Source organism: Muntiacus reevesi, chromosome 6, assembly GCF_963930625.1.
Source record: "Muntiacus reevesi chromosome 6, mMunRee1.1, whole genome shotgun sequence".
Classification (NCBI taxonomy): Eukaryota; Metazoa; Chordata; class Mammalia; order Artiodactyla; family Cervidae; genus Muntiacus; species Muntiacus reevesi.
The window spans coordinates 12668438-12682682 of NC_089254.1; the positions used below are offsets into that span (position 1 = coordinate 12668438).

At 43.1% G+C, this 14245-nt stretch overlaps 1 protein-coding gene across 1 annotated transcript in view; it reads left to right on the top strand.

Annotated features, from left to right (window-relative positions):
• Positions 1-14245, top strand: part of DYNC1I1 (dynein cytoplasmic 1 intermediate chain 1) — a 328507-nt gene that overhangs the window by 191099 nt on the left and 123163 nt on the right. The window contains exon 9 of the mRNA XM_065938794.1: positions 4031-4156. Within this exon, the coding sequence (XP_065794866.1) occupies positions 4031-4156 (126 nt within the window). The remainder of the gene's footprint in view (positions 1-4030; positions 4157-14245) is intronic.

The following is a 14245-nucleotide window of genomic DNA, read 5'->3' on the forward strand; positions in this document are numbered from 1 at the left end:
CATTTCTTCTCAGAAGTCCTTTTCAATCCCGCTCCCTGGCATACCACATTCCAGCTGAGGTGGTTATTTCATCCTCTGTGCTTTGATAGAACTCCTTTCCTATCTCCATCTTAGCATGTTCTGCTCTTCTATTTGTGTTGTAGTTTTTTATATGCATGTCTCACCTCCTCCTACTAAATGGTGAGTGCCTATAAAGCAAAGCATGTTACTGTTGATACTCTTGTCCTGCATTTTGTTTACTGTTTTCTTAGTGTGGTAAAAGTCACACAATATAGAACATGTTTAACTGTACAGTTCGGTGGTGCTAAGTACATTCACATTGTCATGCGGCTCTCACCATCATCCACCTCCTGAATTTTTCAACTTCCTAAACTGAAATTCTGTCTCCATTAAACGCTAAGTCCCCCTTCCCCCTCCCCACGCCCCACCCCCAGCTCCTGAAATCTACCAATGTGCTTTCTTTCTTGTCCCACGTTTTACCTATCACCAGTGCCTTACATAGGCTTCCCTGGTGGAAGAATCTGCCTACAATGCAGGAGACCCGGGTTTAATTCCAGGGTCGGGAAGATCTCCTGGAGGAGGAAATGGCAACCCACTCCAGTGTTCTCCTTGCCTGGAGAATCACGTGGACAGAGGAGCCTGGTGGGTTACAGTCCATGAGGTTGCAAAGAGTTGGATATGACTGAGTGACTAATACACTTTAGTGCCTTACATATGCTTGGGGGCCACTTGAGGCATGCCACCGTGTGAGAGATGTGGTCTTGAAAGAAATAGACTGCAAGCAGGATCTCACTTTGTCATTTATTAGCAACTAAACTTGGAACAAACTCCTTAGTCAGCTTCTTACCTGGGCAACTTTGTCTGTAGAAATGGGAAAACCTGTTGCTTACTTTAGAGAACTGCAAGAATCAAATGAGTGAACATGTCACCCAGCCCTGTGTTGGATGCATAATGAACACTTAAAGCATGTTGGTTCCTTCCTCGCTAGTAAATGTCAGATTTTATTTTTTTATAAGAACAAACAGCTTGAGAGCAGATCTGGCAATTTCCGAGTAAAATTCCGCTAGGTTAATTATTAGATAATTCAGCCCTGTGAATAATCACAAACTTCCCAGTAGTCGATATTCTCTTTAAAATAATAATTTTAATATTTAAATAATCATGCAGAGAATGACTACTTTTTGTTGGAAAATAAGAAAATATTGATTAGTCATGTTCAAACAAACATACTAGAGGAGACTTTGAAATCACAAACACTTTCATGACTTAAGAGTTAATCAGTATCTTTAGGCCTTTTGATCTCAGTTATAGAAATTACACCAAGAGCATTTCACTGATATTTGATGAAAACTCTCTCTGTTTTCTAAAGGAGTCTTAAACCCAATAATTGAAGATTTTTTTTTAAAGTGGGAGCCAGCGATGAGACCCAGATGTGAAGCTGTGGGATATTATTCCAGACACATCTGGCTGCTCATTGGCCACTGTGGGAGTGGTGTTGATGTTTATAGAGTTGCCTTTTCACATGTGACATAGTTAAACTTCAGATGGACAGTCTGGAGACTTCTGTGTTTATCTGGATGTTAGTTTCTTTGAATGGGCTTTGAATCAAAGGCCTTTCTTAATAGGCCTTTGATTCATCCGCTGAGGAGTGTTTTCTAATAAAGAATGATTACTTCCCCTGGTGGCCACATACATGTGCATCATTGCAGACTTATACTTCCTCTGTACCAACTGGCAAGTTGTAACTCTCTGCAGCTTTCTTAAGCTGGGGGAGTTCAAAGAATGAATCAAACACATAGAAGACTCAGGCTTAATTATTTTTGATGGAAAAAAAGCTGATGTTCAAATTTTTACTGACAAACTAATGTTAAATATATACAGTATAGTGAATAAGAAGGAAAAAAACTAAACTATCCATGAGCAAAGAGTGGTATGATCTGCCTGATAATCCTGATACTATATTTAATGGGGCTGCCTTATGGAAATCCTGGGTAGGAATGACATTTTCATAAAATGTACTCTAACTCATAAATACCTGCCGTGAGATCCAACCTGTTTATTTCTAACACTCAACACAGAGTTCATGTATGATGAGTAGGTATTTCTACTTGCTGTAGAGTCCTCTCAGTTATTTTACTACTTGAGTTTCTTTTACTTGAGCTTTTAATTGTTGGCATTATTTAACAACAAAGGATTAAAGATAGGATCTTGCCGCTGAGCACAGGGTCACTGACATAATAAAGGTTATTTGTAATTCAGTAGATTTTGGCACAAGTTTATCATGCTAGGACTTACTAGGCCTGGATTCAGAGGTCAATAAAACCAAGCCCCTACCCTCAAAGAGCTTACAATCTAGTCATGGACATAGACTGGGAAAAGCCATAACGTGCCTTAACATGGGGACATATATAATGCTAAGGGGGCTGATGAGAGGCAGTGAGGGGTGGTGAGTGATTAGGTAGGACTGTCTGGAAGACTTGGTGCCTACATGGAGTCTTAACGAATAAGTTAATGATGTAACCAACACGGGAGAGGCTTTTCAATGAGAGTGAGTGTCAGCTCATGGTACAGAGGCTGTACCTATGAACCTCAGAACTAGCCCAGTGAGGTTGGGTCATAGGCAGGGGTTGGGAGGAAAAGAGGGTAAGTTGTAAGAGATTAGGCAGAGAAAGTAGAAGCTAACAGATCATGTGTGCCCAGTTGCTCACTCATGTCCAACTCCTTGCAACCCCATGGACTGTAGCCCTCCAGGCTCCTCTGTCCATGGGATTTTCCAGGCAAGCAGGCTGGAGTGGGTTGCCATTTCCTCCTCCAAGAACAGACCATGAAGGATCCTAAACGACCAAGATTTTCTCTTGAAAGTAATGATGAGCCATTAAGCTATTCTAAGCAGATAATTGACTTAGCCAAATACACGTTTTGTAAAGTCATATGGACACAGGATAGAGAGTGGAGAAGGTGAGGGCGGGGCCTGGCAAGCCGGGAAGCAGAGAGTCATTTAAAATAGTGTTGTCTTCATCCAGACAAGAAATTCATTTAGGAGCCTCTGACCTTGAGGATAGAAAGAAGCATGCATTTGAAAGGTATTGAGGAAGTACTGAAACAGCATGTAGAGAAGAAAGAGGGAGGAGTAAAAATGGAGTGTCTGGTCCAGACAGTCAGTACAAAGTCCTAATGAGATGAATGCTGAAACGTTGGAAGAGTAGTAGGTTTTTGTAGAAGGCAACAAGCTCATTCATTTTCCTGTGCATTGCATCTGATGTGTCCAGGGACAGCCTTGAGAAATCTCCAGTAGCTGTAAAATGTGCACCTTAGAGAGAGAGCAAGCCCAGAGATAAATATTTGAACATTGTCAGTATATGAACACTAATTAAAGCTATTGATGAGATCACCAGGGAAGAATGTGTAAAAAGAGACCAGCAAGAGAACAGAAAACAGCCCCAGTCCCCCATAGGTACTAGAAGGAACTGTAGAGGCTAAAAACAGTGGTTCGGAAGAGTGGGAGAGAAAGGTGTCATGGAAGCCAACATAGGAGAAAGGAGGAAGTAGCCCAAATACCAGATGCCACAGAGAGGTTCAGCGGTGTGTGTAGTTGGGCAGTTCCTGGTGACTGTGACAGCGCATGTGGAACGTTGCGGGTGCAAACCAGATTGCAGTGGGCTGAGACACAAAGTTGGTACTGAAATAACTGTGCTGAAATAACTTGGTCGTGTCCAACTCTCTGTGATCCCATCAACTGTAGGTCAGGTTCCTCTGTCCATGGGATTCTCCAGGTCAACAATATCGGAGTGTGTTGCCATGCCCTCCTCCAGGGGATCTTCCCAACCCAGGGATCGAACCCATGTCTCCCACATTGCAGGCAGACTCTTTACCAGCTGAGCTACCAGGGAAGCCCGGGTATTGAGTATGCCACAGCATAAAAAGAAAGTACCATTTCACGTGTGTAATACAGCGTGCGTCTGTTGGAATAAGACTCTTTCCCTTGTGTTGTTATCTTGGCGTAACCCATCCTGTGACTTCTTCCATTTAGTACCCTGAGCTGATGGTCGCTTCCTACAACAACAACGAAGATGCTCCCCATGAACCGGATGGAGTAGCCTTGGTTTGGAACATGAAGTTTAAGAAAACCACACCAGAGTACGTCTTCCACTGTCAGGTAGGAGTCAGCATGGTAAAAATAACTGACATCTCCTATGAGACCAAATACAGCTCATGCCGCCTTGCATCTGTTTCATGTGGAGAAGCAGCACTGAGTTTAAAAATGGAATTGTTGACAATTTTGGAAAATTCCCCCACAGTAACCCAATGTTTTGGGAAAGTGGCCACCCTCTCCAAACAGTTAGGAAGCCTGTGTGGGGACTGCGTGTCATTTTCTTTCTATTTAAAACAGCGCCATGAGGATGAGTTTATAAAGGCCTCGCACTTAGGAAGAAATCCGGGTGAACCACTTCCTCTGCTTAGCAGGAACATATGTTTGCCCACCCACGTGGACATCCTCAGAGCAATAGCATTTCGAGTTCCCTCCTCTCTCTGAAATGCAGCAGTTCAATGTGATTTCACCAGTTTTAAGTTGCCGGGCACCATCTTACATCACAGATAAGGATACTTTGGTAGTCAGTTTAGGGGAAGGTTTATCACCCGCTTTCTTGAATTGTGGAGAAATATAGATACTGTTTCTGGTTTGCAACTAGTTTGGGATGTTTTACTGCTTATGTCTGTTGACACATAGGTCCACTCTCCCATTGGACACAATACAGGCTGAAATTATGTAACAATTGTCCTGTTGCCATGGCTCTGCTGAAATAATAGGCCTTGGTAGTGGCCAATATACCAAGCCTGTATTAATGCCCCTCTCCTATGATTATGCACAGGAAAATGCAAACAAACCTAGCTCAAAGTTTCAGTCCCTCAGAAATTACAGTTCAGAGGTCCTGAGTGGCAGATTACTCTGAAAACAAATCCATCAGTTGAAGAGAGTGGGTAAACCTGTTGATATTTGAAAGCTTAGTGCCATTTTATATCTAAGAGCTGAGTATCGTTTTGAACTAAAATATGTTTAGACTTTAGAACATTATCAGATACAATTTGAGGAACAAGGACTGCTGGAATTAAGGTCCTAGCTTCAACCTGATTGAGTAACCTCTAACTCTGACCATGTTTTTCTAATTTGCTCTCTTAAAAACAACAAGAAGTCCTGGTCTGCATAGTAAATAACCTTTATTTTTTGAACCTTTGAAATGAGAACAGTTTTTTCTTTCTTTCTTTCTTTTTAAGATTATCAAATTTGTCAGTCTGATATGCTCTTTCTGTAAACATAGAAGCACAAAATCCTAATTTTATTCAGTTTAAAGAGTTTTGCTGAATTACTGAGAAAATACTAAAAGGATTATGGGATAAACAGAAGCACATTTTTTTTTTTTTTGAAAAACAGCACCATTTGAAGTATTTTGAATAGTGTATAAATCATATACAGAATTTTTTTAACTTTAAGAAGTGACACACTATTTTGTTTTGGTCAGTGTACAAAATTTTTATCATCATCAAAAAAATGTTTATTATTAACTAGCAGTTGGTCGCCTGTGACAATAACAACTTGAGAATGTGCTTAACATTCACAACGTTGCATAGTAACAGGTCAGTAGGAACTAATAAGTTGAGTGAAGACACAAATACCAGAAGGTTTAGGAATTAACTGGAATTTTCAAGTTTTCAAATTGTGTTTTCTGACACAATGGTTAATCCTAACATTGACTGAAAAGAACATCCTTTCTTTTCGTCTCCTGCTATCTTTGGGATCATTTACAAAAAGCTTCACCAGAATGCCTTTAACCTTATTTTCACTTGCTTTTTAAATGCTTCGATGTATGTGTTCTAGAAGAAGATATGCTCTTGATTTTTTTTCAAGTCAGAAGTGCTCTTAATATCCTACCAAAAGATGCTGACTAAAGTATCTCTGTATTCCCTCAAATTCCTACTACTATCTTCACTTCATCTGGTGACCAGAAGCAGAATGGGAGGTCTAAACCCTACCTAGCATTCTCACTGAGAAAAGGAAGAATTCTAATACTTTTAAACTTTGGGGTTAAGTGGCATGTGCAAAAGAACAATCTACTGATTTAAATGTTAATCACATCTAAAAAACCTTCACACCAACGTTTAGACTTATATTTGACAAAAAACTAGGTACCATAGCCTAGCCAAGCTGACCCATAAAATTAGCCATCATACTTGGATTTCACCTCAGAGCAATCCAGGAACCTAATGCCCTTCACAACTTCTAAAGTCCTGCTGATTTCAGATCACTTTGGGCCAATAAGCAAGTATACGTAGAGTGGTCAACTTTGAAATTATTGGACATTGGGAGCTTTCCTTAGAGGTGAGAATAAAAAAGCAATAATTTGAAGACATCTGACATTGATCTGTGAAAATAAAAAAAGAGATGAATATGTTTTGAGAATCTTCTTTTTCATTCATTGGCGTAAGCTCCTGTCACTCCTTAGATGTGAAACCATGGCTCTCTGAGACCCATGAACTTGGGTCGACACCTGTAAATGGCAAAGCCAGGTTTGAAGTCAACGCCTTCTTGCCCTGAAGCCTGTGTATCGCCTTGTGCTGCTCTTATCAGAAATTCAGCCAGTTAACACCATGCAGGTGTGTTGCATGGGGTCGGGAAGGAGTGAATAGAGGAAAAAAATAAGACAGAGATGTGTTTTCTATTAATCATTACAATCACCTGGGCAACTTTAAGACCTCCTGATGCCTGTGTATCACCCAGAGATTCTGATTTACTGAAACCTTCACCAAGTGCCTTCATAATCTTATTTTTAGTTGTCCCCTTAAATGCTCCAATAGATGTGTTTTAGAAGAACATATACTCTTGATGTTTTTTTAAGTCAAAAGTACTCTGAATATCCTACCAAAGATGTTGACTGAAATATCTCTATATTCCCCAAATTCCTCCTGTTACCTTCATTTCATCTGGTGACCAGAAACTGGCCGGGGTGCTTAGCTTTACCTACCACTCTTACTGAGAAGGGGAGAATTCTAATCCTCTGAAACTTTGGGGTTATGTGACATATGTAAAAGAACAGTCTACTGATTTAACTATTAGTCTGGGGTGTAGTCTAGTCATTTTTGAGAGCTTCCAAGTGAGTTGAATATGAAGCAATAGTTGAATACTCCTGCCATGTAGAGGAGAGATGTATAAAGGGGGTGATCAGTGATGAGACTAGTTGACTACTTCATTTGAATGTATGCCCATCATTCATTTTTCCCCTTTGACCCAAACTAGAGTGGAATTTCTTGCCTTTGCTCCTCTGATGCCCTGCCACCTGACCCTATTTGAGAAATTTCCTACCCAACTCCCTGCCCCTTCTTACCACGTCCCCCCTCTCCCCCACACACTTATTCCCTCTGGCTCACTTGTTGCTGGGATCTGCTGCTGTGGTGGTCAGAAGAGCAAGAGTTGTTTTTCCAGGAGGGGATTCAACCGTGTTGAAACTGACACAGCATGCAGTGGACAGTACCATTGCTCTTGGGATAGTGACCCAGCTTGCCATAGTTGATCTCAATGAAGTTTGAATCACCACCAAGTAAGTAACAGTGGTTGCAGAAAGAAAACAGAAGTGCCGTGATCCTGAGTATGCCTGAGCTGTTGGGAGACCAAAGCAGGGTTAACTTGGACAGCCAGGGAAGGTGTGCATGACTTAGTGGCTGGAGGTGAGGTGGAGGGAAGAAGTAACAGGACAGTTTGGTTACCGTGAAGTAGCCATGGTAGTTCAGGGGGAATTTGGAGTGGCCACAGAACTATAACTAGTGACGTGGAGAAGTGTTAGCCACTCAGTTGTGTCTGATTCTTTGCAACCCCGTGGACTGTAGCCCACTGGGTTCCTCTGTCCATAATTTTCCAGGCTAGAATATTGGAGTGGGTAGCCATTCCCTTCTCCATGGAATCTTCCCAACCCAGGGATGAGACATGGGAGAAACTAAAACCTCCACTCACTGACCTCTTACTGTCTTTGTTACACCCCTTCTAATCATTAGGATAGCTTATTTACTACAGCTGGTCCTCTCTAGACACACTTTCACTGAAATTGGGTAGGTTGAACATGTTTCCACATTCTCCTATGATGTTCTAATAATTTCAAAATCAGTTTGCTTAATAAGAAAGGGGGCTGAGGGTAGGGAGGAGCTGCGAGTGCCTTATGATTGTACTTTTATCAGTTTGGAATAATTGCATTAGTTGGCCATTTTTTGCTGATCTCTTACGATTCTCCATGTTTTTGGCAAGTGTATATAGTTGCAAACAAATCCTATGACTCAGAAAAACATTATTTGGGGCACTAGAAAATAAATGCACAAGATGTAGACATCAGTTCAGTGTTCCTTTGGAAAGACTGACAGGCTTTTATCCTAATGGTAAAAAGATTGCAGGAGGAAGGCTCCTTTCTCTCTGAAAATAGCAAGGCCAAATACCCTCTACTTTCGTGGGCAGTATTCTGTCTTTACTAAACTGAATTTTTAGTATGGGCTCTGGCTCTGCATTTTCTATTTTCATTTCGAGAAGAGGCACCCGTACTTGGAAAACATCAGTGGCCTCTGCATAGAAATCAGTCCCTGGTCCCCACCACACCATCTGGCAGCGCTCCTGCTGTCTTCTGTAGTGGCTTCCCCACACTGTCATTAGATTATGCATCTGACCACCCTGCGTTGCTTACCCTGGTGTGGTCTTTCTCTTTTAAAACAGAATGAATAGAATCAGAAATACGTATCTTAGAATTAGCTGCATTGAGGAAAGTGGAAAAGCTATATTTAGAGGCTTGGCTTTGCCAGAGGTTTTTATTTTTACTTTTATTTTTTTCCCGATTTGGTTTCTTTGTCCTTGGCATTCTCTTCTTGAGGATTATCTGACAATGACCTGAAATGGACATAGACCCAAATCGCTCCTGACTTGGGGGTTGGAGGGGGAAGCAGAATGTGAAGTGGGGTTCATACCAACTAACCTCATTTGTGCCCATGTTTAAAATCCTCAGCTGACTTTTTCCGCATCTTCTCTTCTCATTAAGGTTCTATAAAGATTACAGGTGAGATTGCAGTGACGACTTTAGCCATTCAGCGTCTGGTTCTGCCTGAGGTTGCTGCGGACCTCCCTGGGAGGAGTGATGGGAATGTGGGCTGCTGGTGGGGGAGTGGACACAGTGGACAGGCAGCTCTGTTCCTGGCTGACCACACTGCTGAGTGACCACGGGGCGGTTGGTGAGGCCTTGTTGCCATGTCAGAGAAAGGAGACTTCCTCCAACTCTGGCGGAGCTGTGAGGTTTACGGCAATAAACTTGATTTCTTCTCCCATCACTTTTTGTCCCTTCCCTAGCCCAGATGGTGGCATGTAATCTAAATAACAAAACAGCTATGGAAACAAAGATATACATTAATTTAAAAGAATTTCCCAATGTATTTTATGACCAGAAAAGTGTTAGAATTTGACTTAAGGATTCTTTTTAATTAAGGGAGGGTAACTTCCTTATGGCCTGACTGATTTTTTTTTTTAAGTCATTTTCTAAGCTTTTTAATGTGGAAAGTAGTTCTTGCTCGGTTGTTGTTCTTTAGTCACTAAGTCACGTCTAACTCTTTTGTGACCTCATGGACTGTAGCTTTCCAGGCTCCTCTGTCCATGGGATTGCCCAGGCAAGAATACTGGAGTGGATTGCCGTTTCCTCCTTCAGGGGATCTTCCTGACCCAGGGATGGAATCTGTATCTCCTCCATTAGCAAGCAGATTCTTTACCCCTGAGCCACCAGGAAAGCCCTGTTACTCTGTAAAGGTGAGAAAAGAGAAGGGATGAATGAATAGAAAACAACTATATCCCAATAAATTAAAAAAAAAAAGTTTATATGACAACTAGGGTTATGTATTCAATATGAATTCCCGGGATGACAAAGTGAGGGCACATATTAATTGGTTAGTGACTGGAGAATGAACTCCGTCAACAAGGACGTGCTGACGAATACAAGACCCAGTTTTCAAAGGCAATGCTGGGTGGGGAGACCCCAAAGAACAAACCAGCATTGTTGGTTGTACAGATGTGAGATGCATTTCGAAGTACATAATTATGGGTAATTAAGGAATCCATGTGACACAAAGGTAGAATTAAAGTTTTACATAAAAGATTCAGGTTGTAAGGATCAGACAAGAACAGCAGCAGCACAGCAGTGCTTTTGTGTCTTTAGGAAAAAGCACACGGTGATAGCTCAGTTGGTTAGAATCTGCCTGCAATGCAGGAGACCCCGGTTCGATTCCTGGGTCAGGAAGATCCCCTGGAGAAGGGATAGGCTACCCACTCCACTATTCTTGGGCTTCCCTGGTGGCTCAGCTGGTAAAGAATCTGCCTGCGATGTTGGAGACCTGGGTTTGATCCCTAGGTTGGGAAGAGCCCCTGGAGAAGGGAAAGGCTACTCGCTCCAGTTTTCTGGCCTGGAGAATTCCATGGACTGCATGGAGTTGTAAAGAGTCAGATGTGACTGAGCAACTTTCACACGGGAATTTACATGTACGTGCTGAAATGAAATGCAGACACTTGGAAACTCTTCTTTTATGCCAATTGAGTATGACTGGTCCGACGAGAGAGGCTTGAGCTAGACACTGATTCTTATTAAATCAAACAGCAGGAACTTTTCTTTTTCTGTTTCAGCCCAGGAAGCTGGCAGCAGAGAAACTGCCTTGCCAGCTTTCACTCTTTATCTGCCTGCTTTCTAGAATCTTCTCTAAAAATTAACATAAGAGGAAGCAAAACTGATCATTAGGATATATCTAGGGAGATTATTAGTTATCGGCAGGATTATAACAGATAGTATCAGGGGCGATTCTTCATCTGAAAATAGCGTTGAAGGTGCTGCGTACCTGACAAGTGACCAAGCGAGCTATTATTACATGCAGGGGATGCTTAAAAGAGAGTCCATCTTTGAACAACTTATTTTTAAATTGTTTCCTTTGTCTTGTCATGGCATATTGTAAGTGATCAAGCTGACATTTAATACTCTTATAAAGCTACCTAAGATTTCTTAACGTTTGCTCTGCTCCATTGATGTGCACATAGATTGGAGGCATAGAACTCAATGTTGAAGATTTCATTCAGTGCCCTAAATGCCCTTCTCTCATCTTGCCATGCACTGTGCCAAAATGGTCTGAACTGGGCTTTCTGCAGTTGGGCTTCATCAAGAAATTGCCCAAGAATCATTGGTGCTGTGCAGTGAGCGCCAGGAAACAGCATGAGTGAGCTTTTCAGCCTATAACTCCGCTTGTCCTCACCACCCTGCCCCCTGGCCATTCACGGAGGTCCCAAGAGTTTGGTCTAATGGAAATGAGTGTTATCAGGAGTCTGGCTTGAATACCAGTGGGCATCTGTTTACCTCTTGGGATTATTGTGAGGATAAATGAGATAATATGGAAAAGGAAATGGCAACCCACTCCAGTATTCTTGCCTGGAGAATCCCATGGACAGAGGAGCCTGGCGGGCTACAGTCCACACGGTCGCAGAGAGTTGGACATGACCGAGCGTACACACAAAGGAGATAATAGGTGTGTTGGTGTGTTCAGGCTCTCATAATAATGTATCGCAGACTGGGTGGTTTAAAAAGCAGAAAACAATTTTCTCACAGTTCTGGAGCTGGTAAGTTTAAGATCAAGGTGCTAGCCATTAAGGTTTCTGGTGAGGACTCTCCCTAACTTACAGGTGACTGCCTTTTAGGTCCATCTTCACATAGAGAGAGAGTGTGAGTGAGTTTTTCTCATCTTTTAATACCATGACAAGGGCCTCCCCATCATGACCTCATTTAAACCTAATTACCTCCCAAAGCACCCATCTCCAGATAACATCACTCTGAGTTTTAGAACTCCAACATACTTTTAGGAGAACATAATCCCATAGCAATAGGTGAACATGCTTTGAAGAGACAAAAGCATTCTCTTTAAATTTGGTTGTTTATTACTGCATGATAGTCCATCTCATGGAAGGAAGCTTAAACTTTGGTATTCTTATTTTCCTTACTTGAGTATTTTGCAGAGAAATCTCACCTTACATGTTCATCCATTCCTTTATTCATGCATTTATAGGGTACCCACTATGGCCAGATCCTCACAGCAACAATAGGCTAGAGCTTAGAGGAGGTCATCCCCTCCCCACAGGAACTCTTCAGCTGGCCCCAGTCCCCACCTTGCCCTCATTCCCATCACCTGACCATCTCCTCTCATTAGATGCCTATGTGTGGTTTTTATTTACAAGAGCCGAGTGAAGGGGAAACCTGAGGCAGTTACAGAGTTCTACCTTCCCAGTTACTGAGCCCTAGGAGACAGCTGCGGCTTCCCAGGTGGCTCAGTGGGTAAAGAAACTACCTACAATGCAGGAGATGCAAGAGGTAAGTGTTCGATTTCTGAGTTGGGAAGATCCCCTAGAGGCGGGCATGGCAGCCCACTCCAGTGTTCTTGCCTGGAGAATCCCCTGGACAGAGGGGCCTGGTGGGCTACAGTCCACGGGTTGCAGAGAGTCGGACACGTCTGAGTGGCTGAGCGCAGCACAGGAGACAGTTGGGGCTTCCCTGGAGGCTCAGCGGTGAAGAATCTGCCTGCAATCAGGAGACCTGGGTTTGATCCCTGGGTCCGGAAGATCCCCTGGAAGAGGGCCTGGCAACTCACTGTAGGACTGTTGCTGAAAGAATCCCATGGACAGAGGAGCCTGGCAGGCTGCAGTCCGTAGGGTTGCAAAGAGTCAGACACAACTGAGCATGCAAAGGTGGGAGGCAGAATGTATAAAGCACTCACCGTTAGGCACCAAAGTGACCTGTGACTGTCAGTTGTCTGCTATGCAGGACTGAAATTCTAAGTATGTAACTATCTGTACGGTAGCATCCAGAGAGCATGGATGAGGGCCCCCTTTGTCTTAAGCATCTCACCTTTAGGTGCTGAATGGGGGAGGTCATGACCGAAGGGTGCAAGAGGGAGGATGCAGGGGTCCGGTAGCAGGGGAGCACTGGGAGGACGTGGGGAAGAGCACTTTTCTAACAAGTACAAAGTCATCTCAGTGTTTGGGTAACTGGTACTGTTGTGTTGTGACATGTGGCTGCATTAGAAGCCCTGCTAGTCTGCTTCCCCCGTATACAGATAGGTACAGATGCCTCGGTTTTCATGGCTTAATTACACAGATTGCCTCAGGCACAGGCTTCATAAGAGTACCCACTGGTCTCTACTATAGTTTGTGTGTGTGTGTAGTGTCCGACTCTTTGCAACCCCATGGCATGTATCCCTCCAGGCTCCTCTGTCCATGGGATTCTCCAGGCAAGAATATTGGGGTGGGTTGCCATTCCCTCCTCCAGGGGATCCTCCCAATCCAGGGATCGAACCTGTGTCTCCTGCATTGGCAGGCAGGTTCTTACCACTAGTAAAGAAGCCCACCATAGCTCATGTGGCTGCACTGATTCCCGTGGACATGTGCTGGCCCTTTGCCACGCTGAGCTCACTCTGTAGACCCTGGAGTGAGAATAAGGATCATGAGACTGACCCATGTTCTACTTTCATCTGAGACCAGATTAGCATCTCTATTAAGAGCTATGTCTCCTAAAGACTTGGGCTCCAGTCCCCCTGGTTGGGGCATCCATTCTCTGAAATCTCAGATTGTGCTTTTCCTTTATCCTACGGTATTTTAATACAGGCAGAAGCAGGTTGAAATTATACCAGGTGATCTCAAAGGAAAGAGAAGTCTCAGAGAGGCACCCCTCTCCCTCAGAGGTGTGGGGGTGGAGGATGTCACTGCAGGAAAGGAAACAGCAGCCAGAGATGGATTGTGATGAGGTCCCAGACCATGTTGGTGCCCCCCCGCCCCCCGCAAGAGTGTTCTGGGCTGCGACCACCTCTGAGGCAGTACCTCTGCATTGCTTTGGCGTCCTTATGTTCTAAACACAGACTTAGTCTGGACTTCAGCCCATCTGTGTCTAAAGGATAGACATCTTCCCCCTTTATGAGCTTCAGTGAAACCTTCCCGTTTGTGTATGTCTTTAGGTAGCCTTATACTGTTGGATGAAAGGGGTGGAATAAATACAGATACAGTCACATTCCCCAACAGTCACATCATTATTATAATTTATTTTGGGCAGTGGCTCTTAGCAAAAAAAGGGGACCTGTCCATTGTTTATATTAAGTTTTGAGATTATCTAAAAGCATTATTATCAAAGAATTTGTGGAAGGAGAATCAGCATCC